This window comes from Peromyscus maniculatus, chromosome 1 (assembly GCF_049852395.1).
Source record: "Peromyscus maniculatus bairdii isolate BWxNUB_F1_BW_parent chromosome 1, HU_Pman_BW_mat_3.1, whole genome shotgun sequence".
NCBI classification, from domain to species: domain Eukaryota; kingdom Metazoa; phylum Chordata; class Mammalia; order Rodentia; family Cricetidae; genus Peromyscus; species Peromyscus maniculatus.
The window spans coordinates 59,835,512-59,852,071 of record NC_134852.1 but is presented as its reverse complement, the minus strand read 5'-3'; the positions used below and the strand labels follow the sequence as shown (position 1 = coordinate 59,852,071).

The following is a 16,560-nucleotide window of genomic DNA, read 5'->3' as shown; positions in this document are numbered from 1 at the left end:
TGCCAATACAGCCTCAAGGAGTTAAGGTTCCAGCATGTCCCAGGGGTGTCATTATCTCTCCCTGGAGGGAGTGGGAGCCCCCAGAGATGCTGGTTCCGTGTAAGTGAGCTGCGCAGCGCTTTCTCCTGGCTGAGAATTCTCCAACTCCCTGGGAGGCAGGACGTGCTCAGACCCCCTGATCCTCCGGAACCCGGGCCACCCCTCGCTGTTCTGTAACCTCAATTTCTTCCAGCAGAGTCCTCGAGGCTGAGAGTTGCCGCCCCACTTTCTAGAATATCTGAGGCAGTTTGCCTTTTGTTTTTTTTTTTTAAACCTGTCTTGTTGGGAACTAGTGGATGAACTGACAAAGATGGTAACTGGGGACACACAGGCCACTTGAGCTAGCTGCTCTGAGCTGTCTCCTGCCCCAGCAGGGCCAGGAAGGACAGGTGCTATTAACACTCAGATAAAAATTTGCATATCTTCGGTGTGAAAAGCAGCAGAAAATTTCCAGCATGTCTCTTTGAAATTCCCTTTTCTGTAGTTGTTCACTCCCTGCATTTTATACCTCTAACTCAGGCTCAGGGACAGTGGCCACCGTGGGACTCATTCCCCAGGAAGGACCATGAGTCTTGAGACTTCCTCCCAGACCCTCTGGGACTCACATATATTCTTTTTTTTAAAAAAATTCATATATTATATATTTTTATTGTTTCTCTTATTTTTGGAGATTATAATATAATTATATAATTTCTCCCTTCCCTTTTCTCCCATATACCCCTCTTTGCTTTCTTTCAAATTTACGGCCTCTTTTCATTAATCGCTGTTGCATCCATGTATGTACATGAACATGTGTATATATGTGTGTGTATGTGTGTTTGTATATGTACATACACACATGCACACACATATATACATACTTCTAAATATAATCTGCTTGGTCTGCATAACGTTACTTGAGTGTATGTTTTCAGGTAGACCGTTTGGTATTGGATAACTAGGTGGTGTGCTGTTTCTCCTGCTCTTAGCATTCTTTAGTTGCCTGTAGTTTTCTGTGGCAGGTTGAAGCCTCATGATCCTTCCTCTGTCTTCTTTGGCACGCTTCTGGTTGTCCTTGTCCGGCTCATGTTTAGGCAGTCGCGTTGGTGAGACTTGATGGGGGCAGCTCGCACACATCCTCATCTTCTTCCTAAGTGTATTTCCCCTACTCAAAGGAGGCGCTGCAGAAAGTGTGGGCTCACTTCACTCCAGCCCAGCTGAGCGGGATCAGCCTATCCCCATGCAGGACAGTTGCTGATCCAAACACTGGCCACTGTGTATGACTGTTAGTCAGAAACAGCACCATAATAATGCTAATCGATTGCAGCGACTACCCCATTCGCAGGGAGGTATGGCTGTCAAAATTATTTACCCACCTCCAAAGTAGTGATGCCCAAAGGACAGAATGGTGTTCCAGAGCCACCGTTCAGTCCTCTGGTGGTGACCATTCCAGGGCCTTTTTGTCAGCGTCCCGGGCTGGCTTTCTGCGTCTGTTTGAGACCTATTTTCAACTGTAGTTTAAATCAGACTTTTCTTTTATGGCTCACATAGGAGCCTTTGAAGGCTGGCTCTACAATCTGTTCAATAAATGTATAGGACAGGGGGGTATCATAGGCCTTTGAGGTTTTATATTTTAAATATCCTGAGGCCTTATGCAATATTAGGAACTGCTTTAGTTAGGGCTTCTATTGCTGTGAAGAGACATCATGACCACAGCAACTCTTATAAAGGAAACCATTTAATTGGGGTGGCTTGATTATAGTTCAGAAGTTTAGTCCATTATCGATCATCATGACAGGAATCAAGGCAGCATGCAGGCAGCCATGGTGCTGGAGCTGAACGTCCTTACATCTTGATCCAACGGCAACAGGAAGTGAACTGACCTCAAAGCCCACCTCCACAGTGACACACTTTCTCCAACAAGACCATACCTCCGAATAGTGCCACTCTTTTTGGGGGCCATTTTCTTTCAAACCACCACAGGAATTAATAATCCAATACATTCCAGTTTTAAAAAATGCTGTTATGTGGGTTGGAGAAACGGCTCAGCAGTTAAGAACACTTACTGCCCTTTCAGAGGACTGGGGTTCCATTCCTAGTGCCTGTATCAGGCAGCTCACAACTGCCTGTAACCCAGCCTCAGGGGAGCTGATACCCTCTTCAGGAGGCTGCGGGCACCCGTGTGCTAAGACTCAAGCTCATCAGCGGCCCTGGCTGTCCCCTTCCTTCCACCCCTGACAGCGTGTGGTACTCTTAGGAAACCATTGCCCCTGGCCTCTGCTTTCTAATGTCAGTAGACTTCTTATGAGCTACTATTGTCCTTGCTGTGACAAAATGCCCAGCAAAAGTAACTTGAAGGAGGGAGGGTTTATCTGACTCACAGTTTGAGGGGACGTGTCCCTCATGGTGGGGACGATATGAGTGCAGGTACTCACTGCATCTGGTCACATTGGCTCTGCAGTCAAGAAGCAGAGAGAGATACATACACCTGTGCTCAGCTCACTTCCACCCCCTTTTCAAACTAGGACCCCCACATGGATGGTGCTACCCATGTCAGTTAACACAACACAGGGAGTCTCTCACAGACATGCCCGGAGGATTGTTCCCTAGGTGACTTTAGATCCTGTCAAGGTGACAGATTGATCATCAAATTATCCCATTTCATTTCAGTTGTGAGAAACAAATCTGTCTCCAGACACTGCCAGGTACCCCTCAGGGCTCAATGTCAACAATTGTACCAGAAGGTAATAATTACCTTTGCCTCCAGTTCATCAAATAAAAGAATGTATTTCATGGAAGGTAGCATGGTCTAATTAGCAGAGATGAGCACAAATAACACAGCAGAAATAACTATAACCTGTACTAGTTCAGGATCTCAGTGGAGAGAAGCCAGTGGGCTCTGGGGAGAGGGACTCTGAGCTGGGCCTGTCTGCCACCATCTCTCTTGTTTCTTCTAGGGCCAGGCATTGCATTTGTGGTTTACCCGGAAGCCTTAACCAGGCTGCCTCTCTCTCCGTTCTGGGCCATCATCTTTTTCCTGATGCTTCTCACTCTTGGACTTGACACTATGGTGAGTCCCTGTCCCTCTCATCCCTGCCTCCCACACCTTTTAGAGACTCTACTTTCCGAGATCCCAGATCCAGCCTGCAAGCAAGACTCAGGCTTACAGAGGTTTCTCCTGAGGAATGTCGGGATGGCTGGTGAGGCACCTGTCTGGAGTCACAGTAACTATGTAGCTGAGGATGGCCTTGAACTCTTTAGCCTCCTTCCTCAGCCTCTCGAGGGCTAGGATTACAGGTGTGCACCACCACACCCAGTTTAACCCACATTTTTGTGATCATATAATGGTGTGAAGGAGCCTTCCTCTCTCCTCTTCCATTCCTTCTTTTTGTATTCTGTGCCAAGTTTTAGCCTGTATCCTCCCCCTACCCCATTGGCATCATTTCGCCAAGGCGAGTTCTATAGGGTAGCATAAGGGATGGTAATATGAAGTCAATTTTAGGAAAATTGCCGTGAGGCTGCACCTACTACAAATCATGCTGACAGGTACTCAGGGTTTAGTCATTGGGTGCAGAGAGGGTTTTTCCTCAAGTAGGAGATCAAATGGCAGATAACTAGAGGAGAGGAATTTACATCTCATGAATACAAAATGAAGCTAAAATGTCCTGATGGATGATTGTGTATTCTCTAGGGGCTGGAGGTAGAGTTTCTGCAGCTCTTATAACTGCTTGAGTTCTCCTGACTTTGTGTGTTGGCATCCAGTGAGGCCATTTAGATCATCGAAGGGATAGCACCCTAAAAATGATACTGAACCCAAGCACAGCTTTCTCTAGTGATACCACAAAGGACTTTGGTGGGAGGTTTCTGAGGGGAGCAGTTGAACTCAAATGCTTTTGTCCTGGTACTGTTTCAGTTTGCCACCATCGAGACCATTGTGACTTCCATCTCAGATGAGTTCCCCAAGTATCTGCGCACACACAAACCTGTGTTCACTCTGGGCTGCTGTATCTGCTTCTTCATTATGGGCTTCCCAATGATCACACAGGTGAGAGCCCTCTGTGTATGGCCAGATATGGTGGGGACTGTGTGATGACTGTCCAGTGATCACTCTTGGGCGAGAGCCTACAGTCATTGGGTCAGCTGGGAGATGTGTGATGGCTGTCTGTCATCACTGGGGTGAGGGTCTGCAGCCATAGGCCTGATGTGGAGCAGGCAGAGGACCTGTGATGACTGTCCTTGTATTCTCATTTCTCAGACCTCATACATAACCAGAGCCAAATCACTGCCATTTCCATAAATGGCATGAGTTCAATAATATTTCTGACCATGCAGGGAAATATGTCATCTTGGCTCCTAGTGAGGCCACTAGCGTCTTCATAATTGAGATGTAGTCTTTTGGGCCAACAAGACAGGTGTGTCCTACTTAAAGAAAACAGAAAGCAGGAATGTCCAGATTTATCCATCTGTCAAATTTCCAAGACATTTCTTGTTATATATATTGAGTTTTTTTTCCTAGTCCTGAATGTGTTGGCAAATTGCATAGTAACACTTAGGACATACAGTGTATTTGCTGTTCCTGTGACCTTGAGCAAGTCACTCCTCTGGGCCTTGGTTATTGAATCTATAAAGTGATGGAGTGAAATGAGATGGTCTCCAAGCCTCTTCAGTAAGCAGGGAGACTTAAAGAGCAAGAGAGAGAGAGAGAGAGAGAGAGAGAGAGAGAGAGAGAGAGAGAGAGAGAGAGAGAGACCAGAATGTGTGAAGAAGGCCCAGTATATTAGTTATAGTCTTCCCGAGAGAAACAGAACTGATAGGAATCAGCTCATGCCATAAGGGTCAAAGTAGTCCACAACAGCTCTCTCACAACAAGGAGCTGAGAACCCATGGGTGGCTTAGTCCATGAGGCTCTGTGCCTCATGCAGTCTGGAGCTGAAGACCTGGAGGGTTCCTGGAGAGCCAACGGTCCTCAGTTCACCTCGGGAGCCTGGAAAGGCTACTTCTGATATCAACAAGGAGTCAATGATAGCAAGGTAAATGAACTCTGAGGGGAGAGGGAAGGCCCGACTGACAAAGGGTGAATACTCTTCCTTCTCCCAGACCTTTTCCATCTGTGTTGCTCCCAGAGGGTGCCAATCACATTTAGGGTGGTTTTTCCCAAGTGAATTAAGGCAATCAGGGAAATTCCTCAATGAGGCTCCCTGCCTAGGTGATTCCAAAGTAAATTCACATCCACAGCTGACGGTCATATAAAGGTCAATCAAGTGCATCTACACAGATGGTCGTGGACAGCTCACAGCAAACACAAAGGCAGGTGGCTGCTTTCAGAGCTCCTTCAGAGGTTGACCTTTGCCTTGGAAAAATAGAAGATATTAAGCCAGCTTTTTTTGGTGCTTGCCTTATTGATCACCTCAGAGGCCACTGAGGGAGGTCTCTGTTAACCCGGCCAAGTCTCCACTTTACATGCCTAGCCTAGGTGTAGGCTCCCGTGGAGCAGGGACAACACTGGACTCCTTTCTGCACCCGCTGTCCTTTGGAGGGGGAAGACGTAGGGAGATGGCCTGGCCACGGGGCCCTTTTTGATGGGGGCTGTTTCTTTCTCCTGCTAGGGTGGAATCTACATGTTTCAGCTCGTGGACACCTACGCCGCCTCCTATGCCCTCGTCATCATCGCCATATTTGAGCTTGTTGGCATCTCCTATGTGTATGGTAAGGGGACACCCTGCCTGCTGTTGAGAGGGAACTGGAGTGGATGGATGGCCTTCCTGGCAATTATGCTCCGCCATATTTAAAGAATTTCAGTGCCTCTGTTTCTGAGCTTGCCTCAGGATCACTGTGGTAAAACTGAGTGAGAAACAGAAGGTGGTGAATCCTAGCAGTGTGTGACAGAAATGGTAGGACCTGGCCTTGGGTGTGGTCTGGCACAGTTAACGCCCTTGGCCAGTGGCCAGATTAGGAGCGAGGGCTCTTTGGCTGGTGTGGCATTATTCTTGGTCTTGGCAGAGTCAGTGCCCATGTGTGTGAGGTGAAGGGTGGCTCACCACAGCCCCTGTTACCAAAGGCCACCTGATCAGAGCCTTCCGATCTTAATAAGCACCCAAGGGAACTTGCCATATAGTATCTAAGTCCCAGATTTTCCCAGCAAAGAAACTTCCAGTTCTCTAATGGTTTACTCTTTCTACCATCACCATGGCAACCTGCATCCCACCCACAGTAGAGCTATTATCAAGGACAGCAGGATGGCAGCCACCAAATGCCATCTCTGCCTTTTGTGCATAAGTATTTGTCCTGGAGGTCACACCAGGGGCCATCCTGGTCACTCTGCCCAGTTTGATATGGGACTGCTGACTCCTTTGTGCCTAGACATCTTAGAATGGTCACTGGATGAGGCCAAATAGCACTTGCAGGGGTATAAAACTTTTGGGGGGTCAATGATCTAATCGTATTGCAATCCACTGAAGAGAGCAACTTGTCCTATGTGAAAAATAAGAGAGATTAATTGCTTGGGATAGAGGATGCAAGTACACCAGGCTATCACATGGGTAAGCCAGAGGCATCTGCAGAGCCATGTTCTCCAAACTGGGGGAAAGTACTCCCCAACTTCTGTGTGTCCTCTGGACAAGTGTCTTGATTCTCAAGTGATTATTAGTCTCCTACTGACAGGTATGCAACAGTTTCTGGCTTTCCTGGTAATCTCATTAAAATAAAAGAGAAATAAAATAGTGCAGAAAACCAGGATAGAAAATGGAAATCTTTCATTTAAAATCTGGGCATCCTAGAACCAGGAAGAGGCTGCAATCATTAATTTAAAAGAGTTAAATCCTGTGTATTGTATCTGTGTGTCTGAGTGTGGGTATGTGCACCAGTGCAGTTCCCATGGAGGTCAGAAGAGGGCGTCAGGTCCCCTGGAACTGGAGTTACGGGCAGTTGTGAGCCCTCTGCTGTGGGTGCTGGGAGCCAAACTCTGGTTCTCTGTAAAAGCTGTGTGTGCTCTTAGCCACAGAGACATCTCTCCAGCCCCGCAATCACTTTTGGATGGGAGTTGAAAAGGAATTTTTGCAAGACTAGACATCATTTCTTCACTGCAGGGAGAGTTTAGTTCCTGGCAAGAGGAGGGGGCTTCAAGCAGGCCTGTGTGCAGAGTTCTTCCTGAAGACCTGTTTCCCAACTGCTAATTGCCACAAAAGGCACATTTACAAAGTGCTTTCTTGTAAAACAGGCCTGTTCAGTGAGGCTTGAAAGAATTAAGCTAGACACCTTTTAACGTGTCTAATTTTAGAAGTTAAATTGTCTCCCCCAAGCCCCAAGCAAATCTGGCAGTAGATCTCTTGGTTGTGAAGGAATAAGTGAACTCCAAGTGCTTTGGTCCTCGGACCATGCTGATTTCCTGGGGACAGGAAATCCTTTGATCCCTAAGGAATGATATCAGGAGCCCCCTCAGAATTAGATAGAGCCTGTGATGGACCCAGGCTGGACTTGGAATTGGATCTGAAGGAGATTTAAGAAGTAAATCTTGGGGCTGAAGAGATGACTCAGTGGTTAGGAGCACTGGACGCTCTTCCAGAGGATCCAGGTTCAATTCCCAGCACCATGCACAGCGCACAACTGTCTGCAACTCCAGGCTCAGGGGATCTAGTGCCTTCTTCTGGCCTCTGTGGTCACCAGGCAGGCATATAACAGATGTAAGCAAAACACCCAAACACATAAAAATAAAATAAAAGTGTGTGTGTGTGTGTGTGTGTGTGTGTGTGTGTGTGTGAGAGAGAGAGAGAGAGAGAGAGAGAGAGAGAGAGAGAGAGAGAGAGAGAGAGAGAGAGAGAGAGAGAGAGAATTTGGGGGCTTGAGAGATGACTGGAGTTTGGTTTCTAGCATTCACAGTTGCCTAAAACTCCTAGTCCTGGGTATCTGATGCCCTCTTCTGTCCTCTACGGACACTGTACTCATGGTATGTACACAACACATGGACACACGTGAATGCACATAGTTAAAAAATATAAGAAATCTAACAAAAAGTAAATTCCAATCTCTCTCTCTCCTTTCCCTCACTTCCTCACCATAAAAGCACAGGGGTCATGTTTGGCAGGAGGTGGGAGGAGAAGAGAGGGTGATGGGTGAATGTGAGCAAACTACCACAATATACACATGTCAGAATATCATAGCGAGAGTCATTACTTTGAATGCTAACTAAGAACTAAATAAAAAGAAGTAAATTTAGGCAGAAATGATTAATATTAATTGTTAGCGATGGAAAGAGAAGCCCGCACAAATGCATGAACTGTATCACTGAGAACAGTGTGTTCTTTCTGAGATGATGAGGCCCCAAGTCCATGAAAGTGCATGAGACAGCTGAGTACAGGCCTGGGGAGAATGAAAATGAACCTGGTTGATTTGGCGCCCGACTGCAGAGTCTGGAGAGCAAGGGCGTTAGCTGCAGTGATCGGAGGTTTTCAATTCACTTTTAATGGTCTCTACATTATTAGAGGAAGCATTCAGACATTTGCTATATGATGGGGATGATTTTGGATTTTATGATCCGACCAAGTAGCCGGCTGACAATTCTCTCATTAGTATGCCTCAGAGGCTGAGCTCTACAAATACGGTAGGATGGTTGAGGAGGTCAGCCCTAAGCTGAGCTTCCCGACCGTGAGCTCTTTTGCTGTTCATAGAGAAAAGGGAGTGTGAGGGGCCAGGGAACCCAGGAAAATGACACCTTAGGGATGAAAGAAATGATGTGGAGACTGAGGAAGGGTTCAGCCGAGTTTCAATCAAGGTGGAAACCCAGTAGGAGAGGGTTTAGCTTTCAGAGACGGGCGCTCATGTTAGCTGGGTTAGAATGACTGGGACATTTGCCCACAGCTTCACTCGGGCTGGAGACAATTTGTAGGCCCTTATACGAAATGAAAATGTCCTGTCTCTTATTAAAATTTGGTACAGTATTTCAAGGTGGTGGGTGGAGAGAGTTATGCCCGGGGCAGGGTCCCCCCGAGGATAGGGCTCTGTTCACCTGCTCGACCTTGGTCCCATCTCAGGGATCGCAGCTCTGGAAGCTATGTTCAGACCAAGGGCGGGGCTGTGGTCTGTGAACGGGAAGCCCGAGTCAGTTGAAGCACGGTTTGGGTCCCAGTTCAGGGTTGGTCACCGGGATGGAGCATGCGTGGCTGTTTCGGAGCCCCACGTCTGCTTACTGAGTCTAGAGTAGCAGCCGTGTGTCTGCCACGTTTTCACCCCCACCCCTCTGCTTTCCTGTGAGTTCACGGAGCAGCAGCTACTTGGCTTTCTTTGACTATTTTCTATGTTTCTCCTCCAAGGTCACGGCCATCTAGCAGACAGGCCTCTTAAGCGTGCTCAAATCTCTATGATCAGTGTCTTAATCATGATTCAGGCCTTGAAGGCAAGACAGATTTTGATCAGTGGCCAGGACAGCACAGGCAGAGGGAACCATATAAGCAAAGTATGAAGTGCAGGGAACCATTGACAGGGAGGGACTTGGGTGTGAGGGCTGGGGCAGGAAGGTTTTTGGGTGGCTCCTCGCTGGTGCCCCTGGAATGCATCTGCAGGGCTAGCCTATCAACTGGCAGAAGAGAGAATTACAGGCCTGTGCTATCTGAGACAGAGACTGGGGCCTCTAGATTCCACCTGTGAGATACTGAGCCCAGCTTGACTGGCTGGGGTCTAATCTTGCCCCAGAACGAAGGCCTTTGGATGCTCAGAACTGAGGCCACTCCAAACTGAGTTCCCATATCAAGCCTCTCCACCGCTTCAGGGCCAGCTCTGTCCCCCACTCCCAGGAGAGAAGTGAGCGCTTTGGCCACACCTCTTCTTCCCAGAGGAAGCTACTGGCTGCTTTCCTCGGGGCTAATCTCAACCCTACTAAACCAGAGTTTGTCCATCCACACATCACTGTCTCTTGGGGATGGTGTAGTGGAGAGGAAGCATTTGTTGACTGATGCTGACAACAGAAGCTTCTAGAATCAATATCCTTCCTTTCCCCCAGTTCCCTCTTCTCTTCATTTTTTCACTGTCTGGAAAACCATTTTCAGCATCTTGGTATAATTTTGAGGTCCTTCACTTCCACCTCTGCTTCCTTTGACCCAAGATGGCCAACACTCAGAGCTCCCTCATTTGGAGGGAACAAAGAAGAAGACACACCCAGAGTCAGAAGACACACCCAGAGTCGGCAAGGCCCATGTTCAGTTCCTGCTTGTACACCTGTGGGAGTGGCATGGAGTCCCTTTGCCCCTTGGAGGGATCTCTTGGGATAGGCCCCAGGGGCACATTGTCTCAGCACCCTCAGCAGGTGAAGGTCACACAGTGAGCTATAGTCAGAACTGGGGTTTGGTCCTTGGGTCCCAGCTCCTCATCCAGTGCTCCGTGTACCACATTTGTTGAAGGCCACCATCAGAATTATTAAGTAGAGCAAGAAGCCCAGATGACACCTGAGATAGTTGGGTGACTTGAGGGAAGCTGTGTTTTGAGTCTCTGAGCCTTTCCTAGTGCGGGCTGCTGTTTAGTAAACAGTCAGAGCTCTGCTCTGGTGTCTCTCACCAGAGGGCTGGAGATTTCCTGAAGGGGCTGACTGGCTTGGTCTCAGCTGGATGGGAATAGCTATAAATGTTAGAGTCGGGGGCCATAATGATGTCAGGATCTGTTATTGGCGTGGTGATGAGTAGTCCCCTCTTTTTTGCATAAACTCTACAATTCTCAAGGGCTGTGGGTGTGACTCAGTGGTAGTACTTGCCTAGCATCCATGAAGCCCTGAGTTCCATCTCCAGTCACAAAACAAACATAAAATAAACTTGTAATATAACATACATGTAAGATGGAACACATACATCCGTGTGCATGCACACATACACATGGAGGGAGGGAGAAAGAGAGAGAGAGAGAGAGAGAGAGAGAGAGAGAGAGAGAGAGAGAGAGAGAGAAGTTTTCACTCTGTTGCCCTGGCTGGCTTGGAATTCACTATGGCTGGCCTTGAACGCATGGTGATTCTCCTATATCTGCGCTCTGTGAACTGGGATTACAGGTGTGAGCCACCACACCTGGCTAGAGTATCTATTTATTAAATGACAAACTTGTTTATGTTTATTGATATTGACAAATGATTCTGCATATCCTTATGGAGTTCAAATGACACTGTCAATAATGTGTGCAATGCGATGATTGCATCAAACTAGCTAACACAGTCATTACCTCAGACACCCCTCAGTGTTTATTCTAACGGGAACATCATACCCTTCGGCCAGTATGGCTCCATCTACACTCTTCAATCTCTGGTAACTCCCGTCTGCTCTCTGCATCCATGACTATACATATATATATTTTATAGATTCCACATATAAGGGAGATTATATGGCCTTTGTCTTTCTCTATCTGGCTTACTTTACATAACACAATGTCCTTTGGGTTCATTTGTGTGGTTGAGTATGATATAGCTTGTGTATGTGTGCATGTGTGTGATTATGTATATGCCTATGTGTGCATGTGTATTTGTGTATATGTATGTGCTAATGTGCATGTGCATGTGTGTGACCTTTTCTTCATTCATCTTGGGCAGGTTACTTTCATGACTTGGTGACTGTGAACAGTGTCGCAGTGAGCCGGTAGTCAGATGTCTTCACCACACTGTTCCATGTCTCTTGGCTGTATACTCATAGTGGGAATGCTGGTTCTCCGTTAACCTCTATTTTTAATTTCGTGAGGAATCTCTAGATTGCCTAGGATGGCCATATTAATTTGTGCTTCTGTCATCAGCATATCAGGGCTCCCCTCTCTCTATGAGGAACACATTGTGAATATACCAGGATGGGGTCTGGGACATTCCCAATACAGAGACTTGCATTCAGGAAGCTACAGTCCCCTTTGCATATTGATCCCCCAGTTCTGAGGGGTACCACTTATGACACAGTGCCTTTCCTTCCAAGCAGTGCTCCTGAACTGAGGAGTTACCAGGAGGGTGGCTATGTGGGGCTGGATGAAGAGCTGCCTCCTTTGCATTTACTTTAGTGAAGTTGGGGAGTGGCCAGGAAGACAAGCCCTTCAGTTCCAGCTGGGTGTGTGGTGGACACTTGGAATTTACATTGGTTTCACCTGTAACCATCATCATACACTCAGCAGAGCTACGTGGACACAATGGAATTGCTCTTGGGAGGGCGGGGAACACAAATCCAGCCCACAGAAACTCTTGCTAAGTACTGGGCCTTTCGTAATACAGTATCTTGGTTTACCAAAACCTTTTATCTGCCGGACTTGTCAACAAGCATACCAAGCCACCTCCCAAAGCAGCCATAATCATGCAAGTGTCACTGCCAAGACTCCTGAAGCCAAGCTTTGGAGATGCTGCCATGACAGCTTTGAGTCTCACTGAAGAGGGTGTTTAGTAACTATTTCAACATTCAGTTAGCCCCCGTGTCCCTGGCAGCAAGTCATCTGCCTGATGGTTTCCTGTGCAATAGGGATTATGTTGACTTCATCTGGACTCTACCTTAGTCAGGGGTCTTGAGTGAGAGGCCCTGGTGTCTGCCCCTCCCTGTCCCTGCCCCTCACACACACACACAGCCTCTGTTGTCTCTTTGCAGGCTTGCAGAGGTTCTGTGAAGACATCGAGATGATGATTGGATTCCAGCCCAACATCTTCTGGAAAGTCTGCTGGGCATTCGTCACCCCAACCATTTTAACGGTAAGGGCCGAGAGCTTTTTCTCAGACACTGCCTGTGTGCATGCTGGTGTTCTACCTTTGAACACTCGTGCCTCCCCGTGAGCCTGGGGAGCTGGTGGGATGGGTATTGCTCTTGTCTTCCAGGTGGGTAACCTGAAGCTCAGAAAGGTGAAGTGACTTACCCACGGGTACCCAGCTGGTCAGGGGAGGAGCTGGGACTGATGAATAGGCATCAGCACAGAGTGTGCACATTCTATCCATCTGCCTTATGTGCTAGTAGACAGCAGTCCACAGCCATGTAAACCACACATCTACCAAGGTCCAGATTCAGTTTGAGGTGCTTTGTGGGTATAGCCTCTTCTCTCACAGTCCTGCCAGGCTGGCATAATTATCTCTGTCTCGTAGAAGGGGAATGTCCTATTTCATTTTCAGTTACCATAATAAGCTACCCTAACAAAAACAACAACAACAACAACAACAACAACAACAACAACAAAAACAACAAAAAACAAAAAACAAAACCTCAGAGGACAAAAGGTTCATTCCCACGTACGGTTCCGGGTTGTAGTTCATCGTAAGGAGGAAGTCATGGTGGGAGAAGCCTGAAGCAGCTAGCTCCACCCACAGTCAAGAGCAGAGAGAAATGACGGCACCCGTGCTTGTCAGTGCTCAGCTGGCTTTCCGCTTTTCAGAAAAGGATTTATTCTGCCATCTCATTACATGTGTGTCTGTGTGCATGTATGTGCAGGTGCATGAGGGTGCCTGCAGAGTCCAGAAGATGGCATTGGGTCCCTTGGAGCTGGAGTTACAGGTGGCTGTGAGCTGGGAACAAAACTCCAGTCCTCTACAAGGGCAGCAAGTGCTCTTAACCCTCTGAGCCATCTCTCCAGTCCCTGATCTCTATAATATGACCCCCCCCCCCAGGAATGATGCTGTTCACAGTGATTGCATCTTCCTACATCAGTTGACAGAAGCATGATGATACCCCATAGGCCAAGCTGAACTACACAATCCTTCATTGAGACTCCCTTCCAGGTGATACTGGGTGGCATCAAGTTGACAATTAAAATAAATATCACTGCTAGGCAGTGGGGATGCACACCTTCAATCCCAACACTCAGGAGGCAGAGGCAGGTGGATCTCTGTGAGTTCGAGGCCAGCCTGGTCTGCAGAGTAAGTTCAGGGAGAGAAATCTTGTCTCAGAAAAAAAACCAAAACACCACCACCACTACCACCACCACCACCACCACCACCACCACCACCACCTCCACCACCACCACCACCACCACCACCACCACCACCACCACCACCACCACCACCACCACCACCACCACCACCAATATATCACAGGGAAACCGAAGCCTGGAGTTATGTGACTGACCTAGCGTTGACTATACAACAGTTGGCAGCAGTCTGGATTTGAACCTACATGTTCCGGCTCCTAATCACCATGCAGTGTGTCTGCTCTACGATTAATGTAGCTTTAATCAGGCTTTCCCCGTCGACTTTATTGCTTTGAGAGCCATTTTGTCATCTTCACATGTGAGGATGGTGTTTTGAGATCACCTGACATTTGCCTTTCTAACGAACAGAGCCTTTCATGTGCCCATGACCTGTACGAGGACTTAGCCTCACACTTTGTCACCCCCATTATTGTGCCAGAAGCTGTCAGTGTGGCCTCACTCTCTTCCCCAAGCAAATTAGTTAGCAGGGATTTTGTGTTTGCCATCCTCTGAGGCTTGTCTTTTTCTTCCTCTGGCTTTTGTGAGTCCTTTTTGGGCAAGGCTGAAGGAAGTTGTTGGCAATTTCTATTTGTCCAGTAGGTGGCGCTAGAAACCAGATAACGAGCCCACTTTTCACTCCCAGAAACTAGCTTTGCTTAAGATGCAGGATGGCTAAAAGCAAGTGCAATGAAAATACATGTTTTCTTCATTTGCTTGCCTTCCCTCCCCCCCCCCCCCCGCCTCAGAGTGTGTTTTAATCAAACCACATCTTTCTGAAACACTAGAGGTTTAGATGGGAAATCCATTCCGCAGTCTTTGTTTTCTACGTTGACACCAATAGCTTACCCACATCCATCTCCGTGGCCTGAAAAGTCTGTGAGAACTGAAAAGTTTTGAAGACAGATGCCCAGAGCTGAAGTGTGTGGGGAGCTTGGCTTAGCTTGTGGGTGTGAGGAAGAGGGTGCTACCTGTTGTCTGCACACGCTATGGTAGCAAAGCCTGGCCCTGCTGACCTTTGACCCCCTCCTCTCCGCTCCTCATGGTTTATTATCAGCTGAGTCGATGTTAGAATTTGTTCTAGATCCTGCCCTCCTTTTCCTCTAGTCCCAGAAGAGTGTTAGAATTTTTCCGTGTTCTGTGGAGACACACCACGAGGCCGTCCTCCTCCTGCTGCTCCTAGGGGGAGGAGGCCTTTTGAGGCAGGCCCTTCAGCAGCCTTTAAGTTTACACCCTTGCTGTATTTCCACTTTTCAAGTGTGTGCATCGAGGCTCAGAGAGGAAAAGGAATTTGCTGTAAGCCACAAGGCCACAGGGACAAAATATTGCCTTTCAGGTAGGGTGGGCTTCAACCCCAACCTATGCATTCTGAGAGTCTAGGCTCCCAACCTCAGATGGAGCATGGCCAGTTTGAGTTCAGTCTTCAGAATCAGGAGAAGGAATTCTAAGGGCTTGTTGTTTCTTATTTTCATTCTTGGACAGTTCCTCAGTTCTGTTCTGATTTGCTAGATTTCATGTCAGAAGCCGTGGAGATGCCCTGGAACTGTCTTGAGGTAGATTCTCTGTGCTGTTTGGAGTGAGAGATGTGGTCACTTCCAACATGACTAACCAGTAGGTCTCCTGTGTCTGCTTTGGTAGGGATGGGCATGACTCAGTGGCTAAATCCCCATTTCTTGTGGCAAAGCCTACTCAAGGGCAGGCTTTCATCAAAGCTGACGTGGCAAAGGGAAATTTATGGCGTGCAATCAGCTTGTGCCTAAAAGTTTGATGTGATATTTGCACAAGCAGAAATGGGTGTCAAAGGTCTCAGCCCTGCCTTTATTTTGCCATTTACCTCCATAGCATAGATGTCTTTGAGGTCTTGGCCTAGGGTAAGATTATGGGTTTAAATTACTTCATGGCCTCTGAAATAAAATCCATCATTCTTCTTCGTGCCGTGGTGAATTTATGGAGCCATAAATACCCTCCTGTAATTATCATATGCACAGTCTGATCACGTTACCGAGTAAGGCACACACATAGGCAGATGCATTGCTATTTATATAGTAAATGAAATAGTGCAGCATGCTGCAATGACATCGGGCCATACTTCCAATAGACTGGCTAGTAAAGCTTAATGACTCCAGGGGCAAGTGTTTGAACGCGGGGGTGGCTAATGTAGACCTCACTCTCCATGGGAGCCTCGTCTTCAGGCTCACATTGCTTTCAGTCAACGTATGAATTATTGTTGCATCGGAAGAATCCCTCACCCTGGCAGCCTGGGTACTTTGTGCTTGCGTAGGGTTTCACGCTTCTCCCAAATGCTCCCACCAGTTATTTTCACTGATGTAATCCCCTCCCATCACTTTGTGACTCTACAGCTCAAGGTAGGAAGGGAGAGTTAGAGCCAGGGACAGGATGTGTGGACAGTTCCAGGCCGTAGGCAGGAAGAACACACAGAACCACATTGCCTAGGGAAATGGTGCCTGGGCCTGGGCTGGGGCTATCTGAAGCCTGGTTCCCTAGAAAGGTGACTCTGTCTTCAGCACGTGCCTTCCCTTGGCCCTCTTCAGCTGCCCAGCCAAGCCTTTGGATGGATCGAGCTGTTGCCAGTCGAAGTACGATGAGATAGCAGATAATGGGCAAACCCCACATCATACCCTTTTAAAAAATGAGGAAGGACTCTGG

General features: G+C 47.7%; 1 protein-coding gene across 1 annotated transcript in view; it reads left to right on the top strand.

The window, feature by feature from the left end:
• The window catches only part of Slc6a5 (solute carrier family 6 member 5), a 56,535-nt gene that overhangs the window by 31,481 nt on the left and 8,494 nt on the right, over positions 1 to 16,560 (top strand). The window contains exons 11-14 of the mRNA XM_006990100.4: positions 2,976 to 3,088; positions 3,932 to 4,063; positions 5,625 to 5,724; positions 12,594 to 12,694. Of these exons, the coding sequence (XP_006990162.1) occupies positions 2,976 to 3,088; positions 3,932 to 4,063; positions 5,625 to 5,724; positions 12,594 to 12,694 (446 nt within the window). The remainder of the gene's footprint in view (positions 1 to 2,975; positions 3,089 to 3,931; positions 4,064 to 5,624; positions 5,725 to 12,593; positions 12,695 to 16,560) is intronic.